This window comes from Scyliorhinus torazame, chromosome 10 (genome assembly GCF_047496885.1).
Source record: "Scyliorhinus torazame isolate Kashiwa2021f chromosome 10, sScyTor2.1, whole genome shotgun sequence".
Taxonomy (NCBI): Eukaryota; Metazoa; Chordata; class Chondrichthyes; order Carcharhiniformes; family Scyliorhinidae; genus Scyliorhinus; species Scyliorhinus torazame.
Window position 1 is genome coordinate 66,451,981 of NC_092716.1, and position 15,170 is coordinate 66,467,150.

Consider the following 15,170-nt stretch of genomic DNA (forward strand, 5'->3'; position numbering starts at 1 on the left):
GTTTGTAAGTGGGCGAGGGAGGGAGAGGAAGAGGCTGGAGATGGCATCCTGTAAGGGAACGAGCCTAAAGGCATTGGTGACGGCGCCGCTACCGCTCTCCCCGAAAAGGTATACCACAAACCCAGTGATGGTGGCAACCTTAAGGATCTGGGGGCAGTGGAGGCGACACAGGGGGGTGATGGGTGTCTCGGTCTGGTCCCCGATCAGGAACAACCATAGGTTTGTCCCAGGAAGGATGAACGGAGGGTTCCAGAGCTGGCAACGGGCAGGAATTAGGAGATTGAGAGATTTGTTTATTGACGGGACGTTCGCGAGCCTGGGAGCGCTGGAGGAAAGGTATGAGCTGCCCCTGGGGAATAATTTTAGATACATGCAAGTGAGGGCGTTTACGAGGCAACAGGTGAGGGAATTTCCGCTGCTCCCGACACAGGGGATCCAAGATAGAGTGATTTCTGGGGTATGGGTCGGGGAGGGCAAAGTGTCCGAAATATATCAGGAGATGAGAGACGAGGGGGAGGCGCTGGTAGAGGAGCTGAAGGGAAAATGGGAAGAAGAGCTGGGGGAGGAGATTGAGGGGCTGTGGGCTGATGCCCTAAGCAGGGTAAATTCCTCATCCTCGTGTGCCAGGCTTAGCCTGATACAATTTAAGGTTCTACACAGAGCACATATGACAGGAGCAAGACTGAGCAGATTCTTCGGAGTGGAGGACAGGTGCAGGAGGTGCTTGGGAAGCCCGGCGAACCCCACACACACACGTTCTGGTCGTGCCCGGCACTGGATGAGTACTGGAGGGGAGTGGCAAAGGTGATTTCAAAAGGTGGTGAAGGTCCGGGTCAAGCCAAGCTGGGGGTTAGCTATATTTGGGGTAGCGGAAGAGCCGGGAGTGTAGGAGGCGAAAGAGGCCGATATTCTGGCCTTTGCGTCCCTGATCTTACTCATGTGGAAGGAAGCGAGACCCCCCGGCGTGGAGGCCTGGATAAACAATATGGCAGGGTTCATAAAACTAGAACGAATGAAATTTGCGCTGAGAGGATCGGCTCAGGGCGGTATTTTGTTACTTTGTTAGTTCACTATTTTATTTAAATAATGTTATTTATCAGTCATTGTGCTGTTTTTATGTTGATTTGTAAAGTGGAAAAATTCTGTTTGAAAACTTTAATAAAATATATATATATTTTAAAAACTTACTGCATTATGGTTAGACCATAGTTCATCTGTGAGCTCCAATTTCAGTCCAGGTAATCAAGGACCAAACAAAGATATTGTTTAAATGAAGAAAGACTGCAGAAAGCTGCAGCACAGAGGGATTGGGGGTCCTCATGCATAAATCACAAAAAGCCAAATGCAAGTTCAGCAGGTCAGAGGGAAGGCAAATAGAACGTTGGCCTTTATTTCAAAAGGAATGAAATATAAAAATAGGGAAGTCTTGCTAAAACTACACAAGGCACTAGTTAGATAGACCACACCTGCAATACTGTGAAAAGATTTGGTCCCCCTCATTCAAAATAGGCAATCCAAAGAATGTTCACTCGGTTGATCCCTTTGAAAGTATTTTCTTATGAGGAGGTTGAACCTGTACTCAAATGAAAGGTGACCTTATTGAGACATATTGGATATTCCACAGGCTTGACAGGCTACATGCTGAGAGGTTGATTTCCCTTGTAGTAGAGTCCAGGACCAGAGGGTATAATCTCAGAGTAAGGGGTCACCCATTTAAGACAAGGATGAAGAGGAAATTCTTCACTTAAGAGGGTAGTAAACGTGGAATTATTTACTGCAGAGGGTTGTTGAGGCTGGGTCATTAAGTCTGTTCAAGACCAAGATAGACAGATATTCAATCAGCAAGGAAATAAAGGGTTATGGGGATAAGGCAGGTAAGTGGAGTTGAGGATTATCAGATCCGATCAGCCATGATCTCATTGAATGGCGCATGATCTCACTGAATGACAGAGTAGACGCGATGGGCCAAATAGCCTGTTTCTGCTTTTGCGTCTTATGGTCTTATAGTTTCACTGCAAGAAGCACGAGAGTAAAAAAAGTCTGTTCAAGGTGTTCAGACATTCTTCCTTAAAAGCAGAAACCCACCAGCACATTGCTTGCCTATCAAATAAGAAACTGCACATGATGCAAGAATCAGTCTCAAATAGTTTTTCCTAGCAAAAACAATTTTATCAAACTACTTTGGAAAGAAATAACTCAATAGAGCCATATGAATATTATTGGTTGGGAATATGTGATTTGGCTCAGGAACAATGGTCATTTAAGTTGCATAAAGATATTCCATGTAAATACAAGGACATCACTGAGGCTCTATATGACATGAATGTTTCTAGAAGTATATTTACAAAAACTGAATATGTACCTTTGTGACCTGCATACAAAATAATCACCGTGCAAGAAGAGAGAGACTGATGTTCTCCACCAACAACGACACAAAATGCAGAACCTTCTTCTCGAACGTCTTTCAAAGCGGTATCAAGAGCCAACTCTAATTTAAGATACACAAGATCCACGAGAAGTCCCAGTTCTTGCACACGTCGCCCTAGCAGTTTGGCATAATCCCTTAAAATTGATAGTGAATATTTTCCAGTTAGGTACTCAAACAATTTTGAAAACGTGACTTAAAAATTTCTTAATTTTACACAATGATTAATTTTTTTGAAAAACACCCAGTGTAGTGCATGACCCTAAAAGAACAGTGCATTTGCAGAAGAGGATTTTGTTTACATTTAAAATGGACAAAATTTGGTTTAAATTCTTAATGACAGTGGTCCCCTTCCCAAGTGCACAGACATCTCCCTGGTTAGACAGACATCGTGACAATGTAACATACCACAAAGTTATCCCGGTATCAGCAGCTCTTTCCCTGGCAATATTAACCCCATGAAACTAAAGATCAAAAAATTGTACTTTTTGAATATTTCAGCTCCCTTCCCCATACCAGTTTCAAATATAATTTGAGCACGGTAGCATTGTGGATAGCACAATTGCTTCACAGCTCCAAGGTCCCAGGTTCGATTCCGGCTTGGGTCACTGTCTGTGCAGAGTCTACACATTCTCCCAGTGTGCGCGTGGGTTTCCTCCGGGTGCTCCGGTTTCCTTCCACAGTCCAAAGCTGTTCAGGTTAGGTGGATTGGCCATGCTAAATTGCCCTCAGTGGCCAAAGTTGCCCTTAGTGATCGCTTCTCGGCCTTTTGGCTAAGATAAAGTGTCTGTAGATTGAGCCTTTGGTTCAGATCTGGTATGTCTCTCTTGTGGGGACCATGAATTGGATTCAATTTGAATTAGTTTTTTGGAGCAGGCAAGGAGCTGGATTAGGGGTTTGCCCCTGACCCACTCTGAGCCCTGGCTTGGTAAATCAGAAAAGGAAAAATATATATTTTTAAAATTGCCCTTAGTGTTGGGTGGGGTTACTGGGTTATGGGGATAGGGTGGAGGTGTTGACCTTGGGTAGGGTGCTCTTTCCAAGAGCCGGTGCAGACTCGATGGGCCGAATGGCCTCCTTCTGCACTGTAAATTCTATGATAATGAAACCAATTGGAACATTTCTCATTTAACCATAGAATCACCCACTCTCCCAAGTCCCAGTTTATAAAACCTGGTTTAGGATGACTGAAAACTGGCTACGGCTGCTTTCTCAGTCAATTGATTGACCCAGTTACTTCAGATGCAACCACTTCATTTTTAATCACAGCTGTCATACAGCAGTCATAAACACACTCCACTTTATAAACGTAAATCTTGCTCCAAGATGTAGAAGCTAATTTCAGAAATAGTTTAGAAATGACAATCGCAAAAATGTTACAATGAGATTTGTTGTTCCCTCATCATATAACCTCTGTGAATCTCATGTACACGGTAGCACAAGTGGCTATCACTGTGGCGTCACAGCACCAGGGTCCCAGGTTTGATTCCCCACTGGGTCACTGTGTGCAGAGTATGCGTGTTCTCCCAGTGTCTGCATGGGTTTCCACCGGGTGCTCTGGTTTCCTCCCACACAGTCCAAAGATGTGCAGGTTAGGTAGATTGACCATGCTAAATTGCCCTTAGTGTCCAAAATGGTTAGGAGTTATTGGGTTATGGGGATAGGGTGGAGGTGGGTCGGTGCACTCGATGGGCTGAATGGCCTCCTTCTGCACTATGTTCTACGTATGTACAAAAACACTAGCTTCAGCTATCCTGCAATAGCCTATCTACAGGCTACCTTTTTGATCTGTTGCAGCTAAGGCACGCAGGGTAGACAGTCATGTGATTCAAAAATGACTCCTCCCAGAATTAACTGAAATTCAAATTGATTTCCTTAAATGTATTCATCCAGCATGGTCAACATTACATGTTCGATTAGATGTTTTACAGACAGATTTAGTTTCTTGTCTGTACATGCTGCTCCAAATCTTTTCAGCCCATAATTCCATTATTAAAAAACTAATATGCAACAAAGAGTGCTAAAGCAATATGACAAAGGAAATTTACCCCTGTTGCTTGCTTAGGGCTATAACTACACAGTCAGCATGTTTCTCTTTATTGTAGTCATCCTCTATCTCTCTATAGAACTGCTGATAAAGCTCATCACGGCGACTATCTTCTGGTCTGCAGCTGTCTTCTGTAAACAAGAATGTACAATTAAAATTAATTGATTTCCGAATACAAATTTCATTTTTGCTCCAAAGAAATTACAGGCTTTTCATGACCACCAGACAATCCAAAGTAGTTTACAAACAAGTATTATTTTTAAAGTTTAAGTTACTGCTGAAATGTGAAAAACACTGGCTAATTTACACACGAGAAGCTCTTGCAAAACAGCAACCCGACAATGGTAGCTCGCTGTTTCGGTGATGCCAGTTGGATAAATATTGACCAGGACAGCGGGAATAGCTCTCCCATTGCCCTGTCATTTAATGCCATGTCTGAGACATTGCCTCAGACAGTGCAGCAGTCCCTCAGTATTGCAATAGTTTCAGTCTTGTTGTTGAGTCAAGTCCTGGAATGGGACTGGAACCCACAACCTTCTGCCTCAGAGGATACTGCTACTAATGGGAGTCCCATCTGACATGGTTTGGTACAAATTCTAATCAATACAATGACTCAAAAGTATGGCAACTGACCACATGGGTAATTTCATGAGCGTGGAGAAGGTTAGCAAACGTTTGTTGGTTAGCTGAGATTAATATAACAGTTAATGTAGCCAATGTTAAATGATTTGCCACGTGACACATTTGGGAAATGTTAAATTTTAAATAATGTCGCACAACTTCCCTCCTGTTTGTAATATTTTCATGCTTGAATGAGTGGTTTTAAAGTCTGCAGTTTATGAGCAACTCCAAAACTATTGAAAAGTTCAAAGCAGTTGACAATTAATCTACCCATATATTAAAATATTACATATGCATATTTGAATTCTTGCTGTCAGGTAGTTTTGTTGATAGTAGTTAACTGTATATCGTTTTAGTAACATTGCTGTCCAGTAATTACACATTCAGACCACTTGGTGATTTCTGCCTCAACTAAACACCAACAAAATGTAATATCATGCATCTATATTATGTTCTGCTGGGGTTAAGTTTTTCTTTCAAGTTAATGGTTAATCATTGTAAACAATGGGCTGGCATGCACGAACACAATGACCAGTGGCCAAAGCAACTTGGCAACAGATGCCACCACTAAAAACCAACACCTGGTAGCTTCATGTACAGCACTGGACTTAGAACCTCTTCACTTCAGCAATCAGCAAAGGTGCCTCACATGAAGACATCCCATCTGAAATGGATTTGTTTACTGTGTGTTCATCATCTTTCAGAAATAAAAGGTTGGCTGGGACCCAATTATAACTTCCTAACTTAATCTCTCAGTAACTGGGTCATTATGCTCATCGTTCCACCCAAAAATTCAAATTGGGTTTTATTTCCTCCTGTTTTGAGCACTTCAACTCTTCCGAGCACTCATCAGCAGAACTGATGACAATCTATCTTGTGCATTTATCTGCCAGCCAAAGTAAATCCTGAACTTTAATGTGCAGACAATTTTTTAAAAATTAGATTTTCCCCTCAAACCCCACTGTCATGGCCTAAAGCTGCAGGCTTCAGTGTGCACTGCTACCAAATATCTGAAGCAGCAGTACAAAACTGGAGCACATGATAAAACAATGACGTGACCCTATCAAAGCAGTCTAATGGTACATGCTGTTTGAATGCTTTCTGTTCATCTGCCCAATAAAACTGAGAATTTTCTCCTCTGTACACGATATACTCCATAACTAAGTTACAGTACACTCACCCCACTGAAGTATTCCCTGATATACAACTCCAAAACACTGACCATTCACAAGATTTTCTCCCCAAATGTAGCATTGCCCAACTGCTCATCTTATACCCCCTTGAGCAGCAGATCCACAAACAGGCCATCAGCTCATTCATCCCTCCAATCAGCAGATTTAAATGGCTGACGTTGTGCTCCGCATCAAATTTCTGCCCAACCAAACAGAACCCCTGCACATTCACATGTCAATGTCTCAAAACCATCCTCCCAACTGAATATCATGGCCTTAACTTCACTTTCCTGCCAGTCTTCTGCACCCCCCCCCCCCCAACTCCCTTGTAAATCAAACATCTGTGATGTCAGTAGTCTTGAATATATTTTTTTGACTAGAAAACATTTTATTGAAGCATTTCTAATTTTAATATTTAAACATTCTAAACAACAGAGCGGTCCGACACACGGAACATCACAAGAACATCCCCCCCAACTCCCTACCTCCTGACTGCCCAGATATTAGATTCCCTATCCTTACTCTACAACGTCATGCCTCCCTTCTCTTCCCCCCCCCTCCCTTCGGCTGACGGTCACCTTTCCTTACAGAAGTCGGTGAACGGCTGCCACCTCAGAGCGAACCCCTGAATTGAACCTCTCAAGGCAAACTTAATCTTCCTCAGCCTGAGAAACCCTGTCATGTCACTGACCCACACCCCTGACTTTGGAGGCTCAGAGTTGGGTATCCCTCCATCCCAGCAAAATCCATCTCCTGGCCACTAGGGAGGCAAAGGCCAAAACGTCAGCCTCTCTCCCCTCCTGGGCCCCCGGATCCCCCGACACCCCAAATTTTGTCATCTCTGGACTCGGAGTAACCCTCCCTTCCAGGACCTCTGATATGACATCCGCAAATCCCTGCCAGAATCCTCAGTTTCGGACACGCCCAAAACATGTGTGCGTGATTTGCCGAGCTTCCCCCACATCTGTCCTCTACCTCCTCAAAAAACCTACTCATCCGATCCATAGTCATGAGCCCTATGGACCACCTTGAACTGGATCAGGCCAAGTCTGGCACACGACTCTCCTCAAGGCCTTTTCCCATAGTCCGACTTCCAACTCCCCTCCCATTTGCTCTTCCTCTTCACCTCCCCAATTGGGACCCTCTTCCCACTCCATCAATTACTTATGTTTTTCCGAGACCCTCCCCTCCCCAACCCCTGTTTTTGACATCACCTTATCTTGTGGGCCCCTTAGAGGCAAGTGAGGGAAGCTTGGAACCTGCTTCCGGACAAAGTCCCGTAAGTACCAAAATCCGTTCCCACCCAGCAACTCAAACCCCTCCTCTATATAATCGCTCCAGGCTTGGAAAACCCTCTTCAATGAAGAGATCACCAAATCTCTCAATCTCTGCCCACTGCCACCTCCAGGCTTCCCGGAACAAAATGGTGGTCACAGATCGGTGACTGCACCGACGCCCCTCCAGTCCTGTGCTGCCTCCATTGCTCCCACACCCTCAGGCTGCCACTACTACTGGGCTTGTGGAGTGCCAAGCCAGCGGGAACGGCAGAGACGACGTTAACAAAGCCTACAAACTCGTACCCTTACAGGCTGCCGCCTCCACTCGCTCCCACATCGACCCCTACCCCACTTCCTAACCATCGATATATTTGCCACCCAGTAATAATTAATAAAATTCAGAAGGGCCAAAGCCCCCCCCACCCCCGGTCCAAAAGGACCTTCCTCACCCTCAGGGCCTTACCAGCCCATAAGAAACCAGAGAGCACCGCGCTCATCTTCCTGAAAAATACCTCAGGGATTAAAATTGGAAGACATTGAAACACAAATAGCAATCTCAGGAGGACTGTCATCTTCACAGTTTGTACCCTCCCCGCCAGTGACAGCGGGAGCATGTCCCACCTGCGGAAGTCCCCTTTCATTTGTTCAACCACCCTGCCCAAATTGAATTTATGGAGCTGACCCCGGTCCCTTGCCACCGAATCCCCAGGTACCCAAAACTCCTTCCCACCACTTTAAATGGCAATTCCCTCAGTCTCCTCTCCTGCCCCCGTGCCTGGATCGCAAACACCTCACTCTTACCCATGTTTAATTTGTAGCCTGAGAACCGACCAAATTCCTCCAATATCTCCATAATCCCAGCCCCCCCCCCCCCCCAAACAAACGGGTCTGTTATGTAAAGGAGCAAGTCGGCTGCATAGAGTGAAACCCTATGCTCCGCCCTTCCTCTCACTTCCCCCGCCAGATCTTCGATGACCTAAGCGCCATTGCCAAAGGCTCTATGGCCAGGACAAACAGTAGCGGGGAAAGTGGACACCCGTCTTGTCCCCTAACACAAACTAAAATATTCTGACCGGACCCTTGGTCCTTACATTCGCCACCGGTGCCGGATATAACGGCCGGACCCAGTCAACGAATCGCTGTCCGAACCCAAACCTTCCCAGGATATCCCACAGGTACTTCCACTCTACCCGATCAAAGGCCTTTTCTGAATCCATGGCTACCACCACCTCAACCTCGCACCCCTCCGCTGGCATCATTATCACATTTAAGAGCCGTCTCATGTTGGATGTCAGGTGACGCCCCTTCACAAACCCAGTCTGGTCCTCTCCTATCACCTCTGGGACAGTCCTCTTTGCACGTGGCCAAGATCTTTGCCAGCAATTTTGCATCCACATTTAAAAGGCCTATACGATCCACAGTTCTCTGGATCCTTATCCCGCTTCAGAATAAGGGAAATCGATACCTGCGATAACGTTGGGGGGAGCACTCACAGCTCGTGGACTCATTAAAACCCTTTACCAGGAGCAGCCCCAGCAGCTTGGAAAACTTTTTGTAGAACTCGGCCGGGTATCCATCAGGTCTGGAGCCTTACCCAACTGCATCACCCCCAATCAGTCTATCATTTCACCAAGCCCGATTGGGCCTCCCAAGCCTTCCACCAACTCCTCATCTATCTTCGGGAACTCCAGCCCCCCCCCCCCCCCCCCCCCCCCCCGCTCCCAAAGGAACCGTTTCATATCCTCCTCCCCGGCTGGGGGTTCCGATTTGTGTAGTCTACTATGAAATTCCCAAAAAACACATCATTCACCCCCGCCAGATCCACAACCACCTTTCTCTCTCTCTCTCTCTCTTTCTCCCCCCCCCCCCCCCACCCCAGAAATTGGGAAAGTAAATATCCTTTACTTTCCCAATTTCTCTCGCCGCCTCCTGCTTATTCAGCTGATGCGCCAACATCCTGCTGGCTTATTCCCCATATTCATACACCGCCCCCTTCACCCTCCTCAGCTGCCCCTGCGCCTTATCAGTGGACAGGAGCCCAAATTCCATTTGCAGTCTCGGACACTCCTTCAGAAGCCCCTCATCTGGAGACTCCGTATACCTCCCATCCACCTGTAAACGTTCGCCTACCAGCCTGTGCAACTCTGCTCGTTCAGCCTTCTCCTTATGGGCCCAAATCAAAATTAGGTCCCCCCTGATAGCTGCCTTCAGTACCTCCCACACCACCCCTGCCAAGATCTCACCCGTATCATTGATCCTTACGGATCCCCGAATGACCTCCTTCACCAGCTCACACACTCGCCCTCCGCTAGCAACCCTACATCTAACCTCCATTGCAGCCGCTGGGCCTTCCCTTTGCTCACCTGCAGGTCTACCCAGCTGGGGTGTGGAATGACACCACAATTACTGAATATTCGTTATCCACCACCTCAAACAGCAGCATTTTGTCCAGCACTAAGAAATCTATCTGGGAGTACACCTTATGCACATGGGAGCAGAATGAAAACTCCTTACTCCTTGGCGTCCCAAATCTCCACGGGTCCACCCCTCCCACGCGCTCCATAAACCCCCGTAGCTCTTTTGCCATAGCGGACACCTTTCCGGACCTGGGACTCGACCGGTCCAGTCTCAGATCCAGAACCGTGTTAAAGTCATCCCCCCATAATCAGTCGACGTGAATCCAGGTCCAGGATCTTCCCTAGCACCTCCTAACTAACTACATCATCCCAGTTTGGGGCATAGATATTCACGAATACCACGGCCATTCCTTCCAGCTTCCCACTAACCATGGTGAATCTACCCCCCGGGTCCGCCTCTATCTTCCCCACCTCGATTGCCAACCCCCCTCGTTTTAGAATCCAATCCTGAATGGAACACCTGCCCGACCCATCCCCTTCCTCAACCTAACCTGATTTCCCACCTTCAAGTGTGTCTCCTGCAACATGGCCACGTCCGCCTTCAGTTTAGCCTGCAAACGCTCCATGTGACCAGCCAAGTCAGGAGGCACCCCACCCCCCTCCCCTGCCGGTCAGCCATATCCTCTCCTAGGCCAGTCCTTGGCCCATGCCCCGCACCTCACCTGGCCCGCCCCCAGGGAGCTACCGCCATCAACTCTCCTCCTCCACTTAAAAGACCCCTCTCCGTCAGCAGTCTAACCCCTCCCCTGAACCAGTCTCACCTCCACACGATCAACCACCGCCCCGATAGAGTCCACCGCCCGGGGCAGGTCCTCCACACACTCCTTACATTGTTAAGTGAACTTCTCATTTAGGAAGCTCACCAACTGGTCTGTCGACCACCGAGGGCCCGGACCCTGTGTATCTGCCATTTCCACACTCAATATCTGGTCCCCACTCGCACCAACTTCCGATTCCTCATTTTCCAATTTTTTCTGGGCCGCAGCTCCATAAACTGGGGGTCCCCTCCTTCTGTTCTCGCTTCTACACCTTTACTTTACAAGATTTCTGCAACAATCGGACGTAAAAGCCACAGAAAGATGACCATGAGCGGGAGCTGACAAATGAGCGACCTTTCACTCAATGGCCGCCACCAGAAGAGCGTCTTGAATATATTCAATGACCAGCCTCCATTACGCTGTACGACATAACGACCCTCCGAAGAACTTCATCCAGCTCTCTTAAATGGGACATCTCATAGAAACCGTGACCCCTAGCTCTAGATTCCCACACAAAGGGAATAGCACTTCCATTACCTAGCATCTCTGCCCAATCTGAAAAGGCCACTTTCTTCACTTACACAACCCAAAAAATTCCTGCTCCTTTGTCCAAAAGTCATCCTTAATGCAGATTTGTCATGTCCTACAAATCAGAATTTTATAAAGACATGCCTGAAGTAGTGGATGGGGTATAATTTACAAGGACTCCCAAAAGCATTTGATAAAGTCCCTCAGAAGAAACTGTTAAAAGTCAAAGCTGATGGAATTGAAGGCAATTACTGAACTATTTCGGAGAATGGCTGAGCAGGAGACAGGATAAGGGTAATGAGCTGGTACTCTAATTGGCAGGATATGACTCCATGTGTCCTGCAAGGTTGTGCTGTGGCCTCACTATTCGCTGTATTTATTAAAAGCTTGGATGAGAAAGCCACATATGCAAGTTTACAGATGGCACAAAGATGGGCTGCATTGTAAGCACTAATGAAGGAAGCAAAAGATAAACGAGTAAATGGGCAAAATGGTGGCAAACAAATTACTGTAGGCAAATCCGAATTCAGCCACTTTAGAAAGGTTAGATAGAACAGGGCAATTACTAATTAGGCAAAAGAACCATAGTGTCCAAAAGCAACCTTATGATCCAGGTGCACAGAAAATTAAAATGTCATGAGGTGGTACATAAAATAATCCGAAAGCCAATAGAATGCTGGCCTTTACATCTAGAGGAATAGGATTCGAGGAAGCATCATAGAAAGCTCGCATAGCACAGGCAGCAGCCATTTGACACAGTGTGTTTGCGCTGGCTCTCAGCAAGAGCAACTATCCCAATTTGTAGCCCTGCAATTTATTTTCTCTCGCCAGATAGCGATCCTGGTAGTTTATGCAGCTACACAAAACCCTGGTTAAACCACACCTGGAATACTGCAAGCAGTTCTGGGCATCAGACCCAAGGATATTCTGGCTTCCAAGGGAGCACAGAATAAATTTACCAGACTCCACGAGATAGATTCGAAGGAAAGTTTACATTTCTATGGGGCTACCTGGTTAAAGTTCTAAGATATTATGGGGAACAAATAGGTCAAAATAGAAACTAGGTTTTCTAGATGAGAAAGCTAGGGAGCATAGACTAATAATTAGTCTTCAAGAAGTGTATTATGAAACAATTCTAGTCACAAATTATAAAAGTTCAGAAGTTTCTTTCACAAGTGGCCATTTATGCTAGGTCAATTGTTCATTTTAAATCTGGGCTTGACGAGGAATATAGGGAAAGGTGGAGCTGGAGAGTATATGGAGTTCAGATCATAAATGAGCAATGATCTGGCTGAATGGTCGAAAGGCTGGAGAAGCTAAATGATCAACATCTGTTCCTTTGTGGCAAAACCCACTCAAGAAAAAGTTATCTGGCAGACAATTCCACCATGCATTATGACCTGATAATTCTAGACGTAGCCCCTGCATCAAGCTATCATGGCTGCAACTCTTTAACAACCATTTCAAAGCATGGGACTAGGGACAGAAGATGAGAACAATCAAGGGCCTTGGAAAAGGAGCACACGCAGGGAGGGGAAGAAAGAAGTCCATGGTGAGGGGTGTGGGAAAGGCGGGGGGGGGGGGGGGGTGGAGAAACAACTGGAGGGGGTGCAGAGAGGAGACATATTCATGACTGCCCCCACTTCTTTGAGCTACTCCATTCAATTCTTCTGATCCTCCTTCTCCCTCCAACTATCCCCATTTCACCATATAATTAGTTGGTAATAAATAAGGTGCATCACAGCAAAAATGCATCAAAATCTTTCCGTTGCATGTAACACCCATAATCATCTCCAATCAATTCTTACATCCATATTGATGGTGGAAATTGCCAATATAAACTTGCCACCCGCCAATTTCCAAACAGATGCGCACATTCCATTTAACTATACATGTCCAGGATTTCCGGTGACGGCGGGCGGGAAGCGGCCGCACAATGGAGAGCCCCCGCTCGGGAACGGCAATTTCGGGGCTTTAAGCCCGATCTCAGGAGGCGGCAGAAGAAGGGAGAAGGCACGGAGGAGGCACTGAGAAGACACAGGAGGGAAAAAAACCCCAAAGAAAAACGTTGAGGGTGAGCAGAAAAACAGCCGAATAAAAACTAGCTGGAGGTCAGTCGGGGAGTGGAAAGGTCACCGCGGGGTCACCAGGAAAAATGGAGGCTGGAGCACCAGGGAAGGCCGCACTGCTTACGGCTGAAGAAATAACCAAGGTGATGGCTGCGGAATTTGAAAAGCAGTTGGCGCAGATTGCGAAATGCATGGAGACGGTGAAGAAGGAGATGAGGGAGGTTTTGAGTGTGCTGGTGGAGGAGGCGGTTTCCCCGGTGAGGACGGAGGTGGCGAGCAGTGGCGGAGGTGCGAGCAAGGGGAGGCGCTGAAGGAAGTGGAGGAGACGTTATTGCAGCACGGTGATCAACTTGCCTCGATGGGGAAAGAGATGCGGAAGGTGATGGATACTAACAAGGATCTGCGAGGAAAAATGGAAGACCTGGAAAATAGATCCAGGCGACAGAACTTGAGGATTGTGGGGCTGCCCGAAGGAGATGAAGGACCGAAGCCGGCTGAGTATTTTGCCGCGATGCTGGCAAAACTACTGGGGGAGGGGGAGGACCCCTCCCGATATGAACTGGATCGGGCTCATTGGTCGTGGAGGCCTGTACCAAAGGCGAGTGAGCCGCCAAGGGCAGTGAGTCTGTGCTTCCGTAGGTACAGGGTGAAGGAGAAGGCCCTGAGCTGGGCCAAGCAGAAGTGGGTGGTGCAGTGGGCTGGAGCTGGTATAAGTGTATACCAGGACTTTACGGTGGAGCTGGCAAGGAGGCGGGCTGCCTTCAACCGGGTGAAGAGGGCACTGTACATTAGCAAGGTGCGGTGCGGCATTGTATATCCAGCGAAGCGGAGGGTGACTTACAAGCTCAGGGACTTTTATTTTGGAACGGCGGAAGCAGCGGAGGAGTTTGCGAAAGCAGAAGGACTGTGGCAGAACTGACAAACTGAGGAATGGCCATGTGCCGATGTAACCTCATGACTGTATTTTCTTCTTTTTTGTATCAATGCGCGTGGGTGTAGAGATTAAAGGAGCCAAGGTGGTATATATTTGGACGAGGGAAGGGACGGGACTTTCACTCGAAATGAGAGTTCTTTGGGGTGTAGGTGGATAGGCGGGGTTTGTGCGCTAAAAGGGGATCTTTGGGCTTTCCTGGGGCCGGGCAAGTGGGAAAGGGACCCAGGCAGGGGCCTCCACGCTGGCCGATGTGTGCCGGCCAGTAAACAGGAGTGAGGTGGGGGGAGGGGCTGCGGCCATCAGAGCCTGGCAGAACAGGGTCCGAGTGGTCTAGCCGGGGTGGAAAGTTTGGGGGGGGGGGGGGGGGGGGGAGAAAGAGGAGGAACCGAGGGTAGGGGGAGGAGTTTTACAAGAGGCAGTGGACGGGAGGAGCTGGAGCCCTGGGGTGGGGGGGTGGGAGCTGTGTAAGATTAAGTGTGACTACGGGTAATCCCGGATTTATTTTTGTCATTGGTTTATGTAAACATGCGGGTTGAGGTTTGGGGGTTGGTGGGTAGATGGGATCGTTGTTGTTATTATGGGGACTGACATATCTTGCTGATTATTGTTTATTGTTGATGGATGTAAATGTGGGAGAAAATGTGAAAATGGAGGAGAATAAATTTTTTTAAAAAGAAAACTATACATGTCCAGAATCAACAGTGGCAGATTATCCAAGTGTAAAATGAGAACTACGTACATCAGTGTACCCTGATCTAACTATTTTCCACCCTCGAGCCCTAATTTGTCTACCAGTTGCAACTGTTTTGTGCACAAGATCAGAAAAATCAACAAGTTTTTAAAAATGTTATAGAAACGGATCAATACTAAAGGCCCAAATAAAACACAAGCCAGGACCAAACCTCAAATAAATGCCAAAATT

General features: G+C 47.1%; 1 protein-coding gene across 3 annotated transcripts in view; it reads right to left on the reverse strand.

Annotated features, from left to right (window-relative positions):
- LOC140430620 (nuclear receptor coactivator 5-like) overlaps window positions 1–15,170 on the reverse strand; it is a 42,218-nt gene that overhangs the window by 7,867 nt on the left and 19,181 nt on the right. For all 3 annotated transcript variants that reach the window (XM_072518218.1, XM_072518220.1, XM_072518219.1), the window contains 2 exons: window positions 4,474–4,603; window positions 2,363–2,562 (listed from right to left, as the gene is read on the reverse strand). In XM_072518218.1, the coding sequence (XP_072374319.1) occupies window positions 2,363–2,562; window positions 4,474–4,603 (330 nt within the window). The remainder of the gene's footprint in view (window positions 1–2,362; window positions 2,563–4,473; window positions 4,604–15,170) is intronic.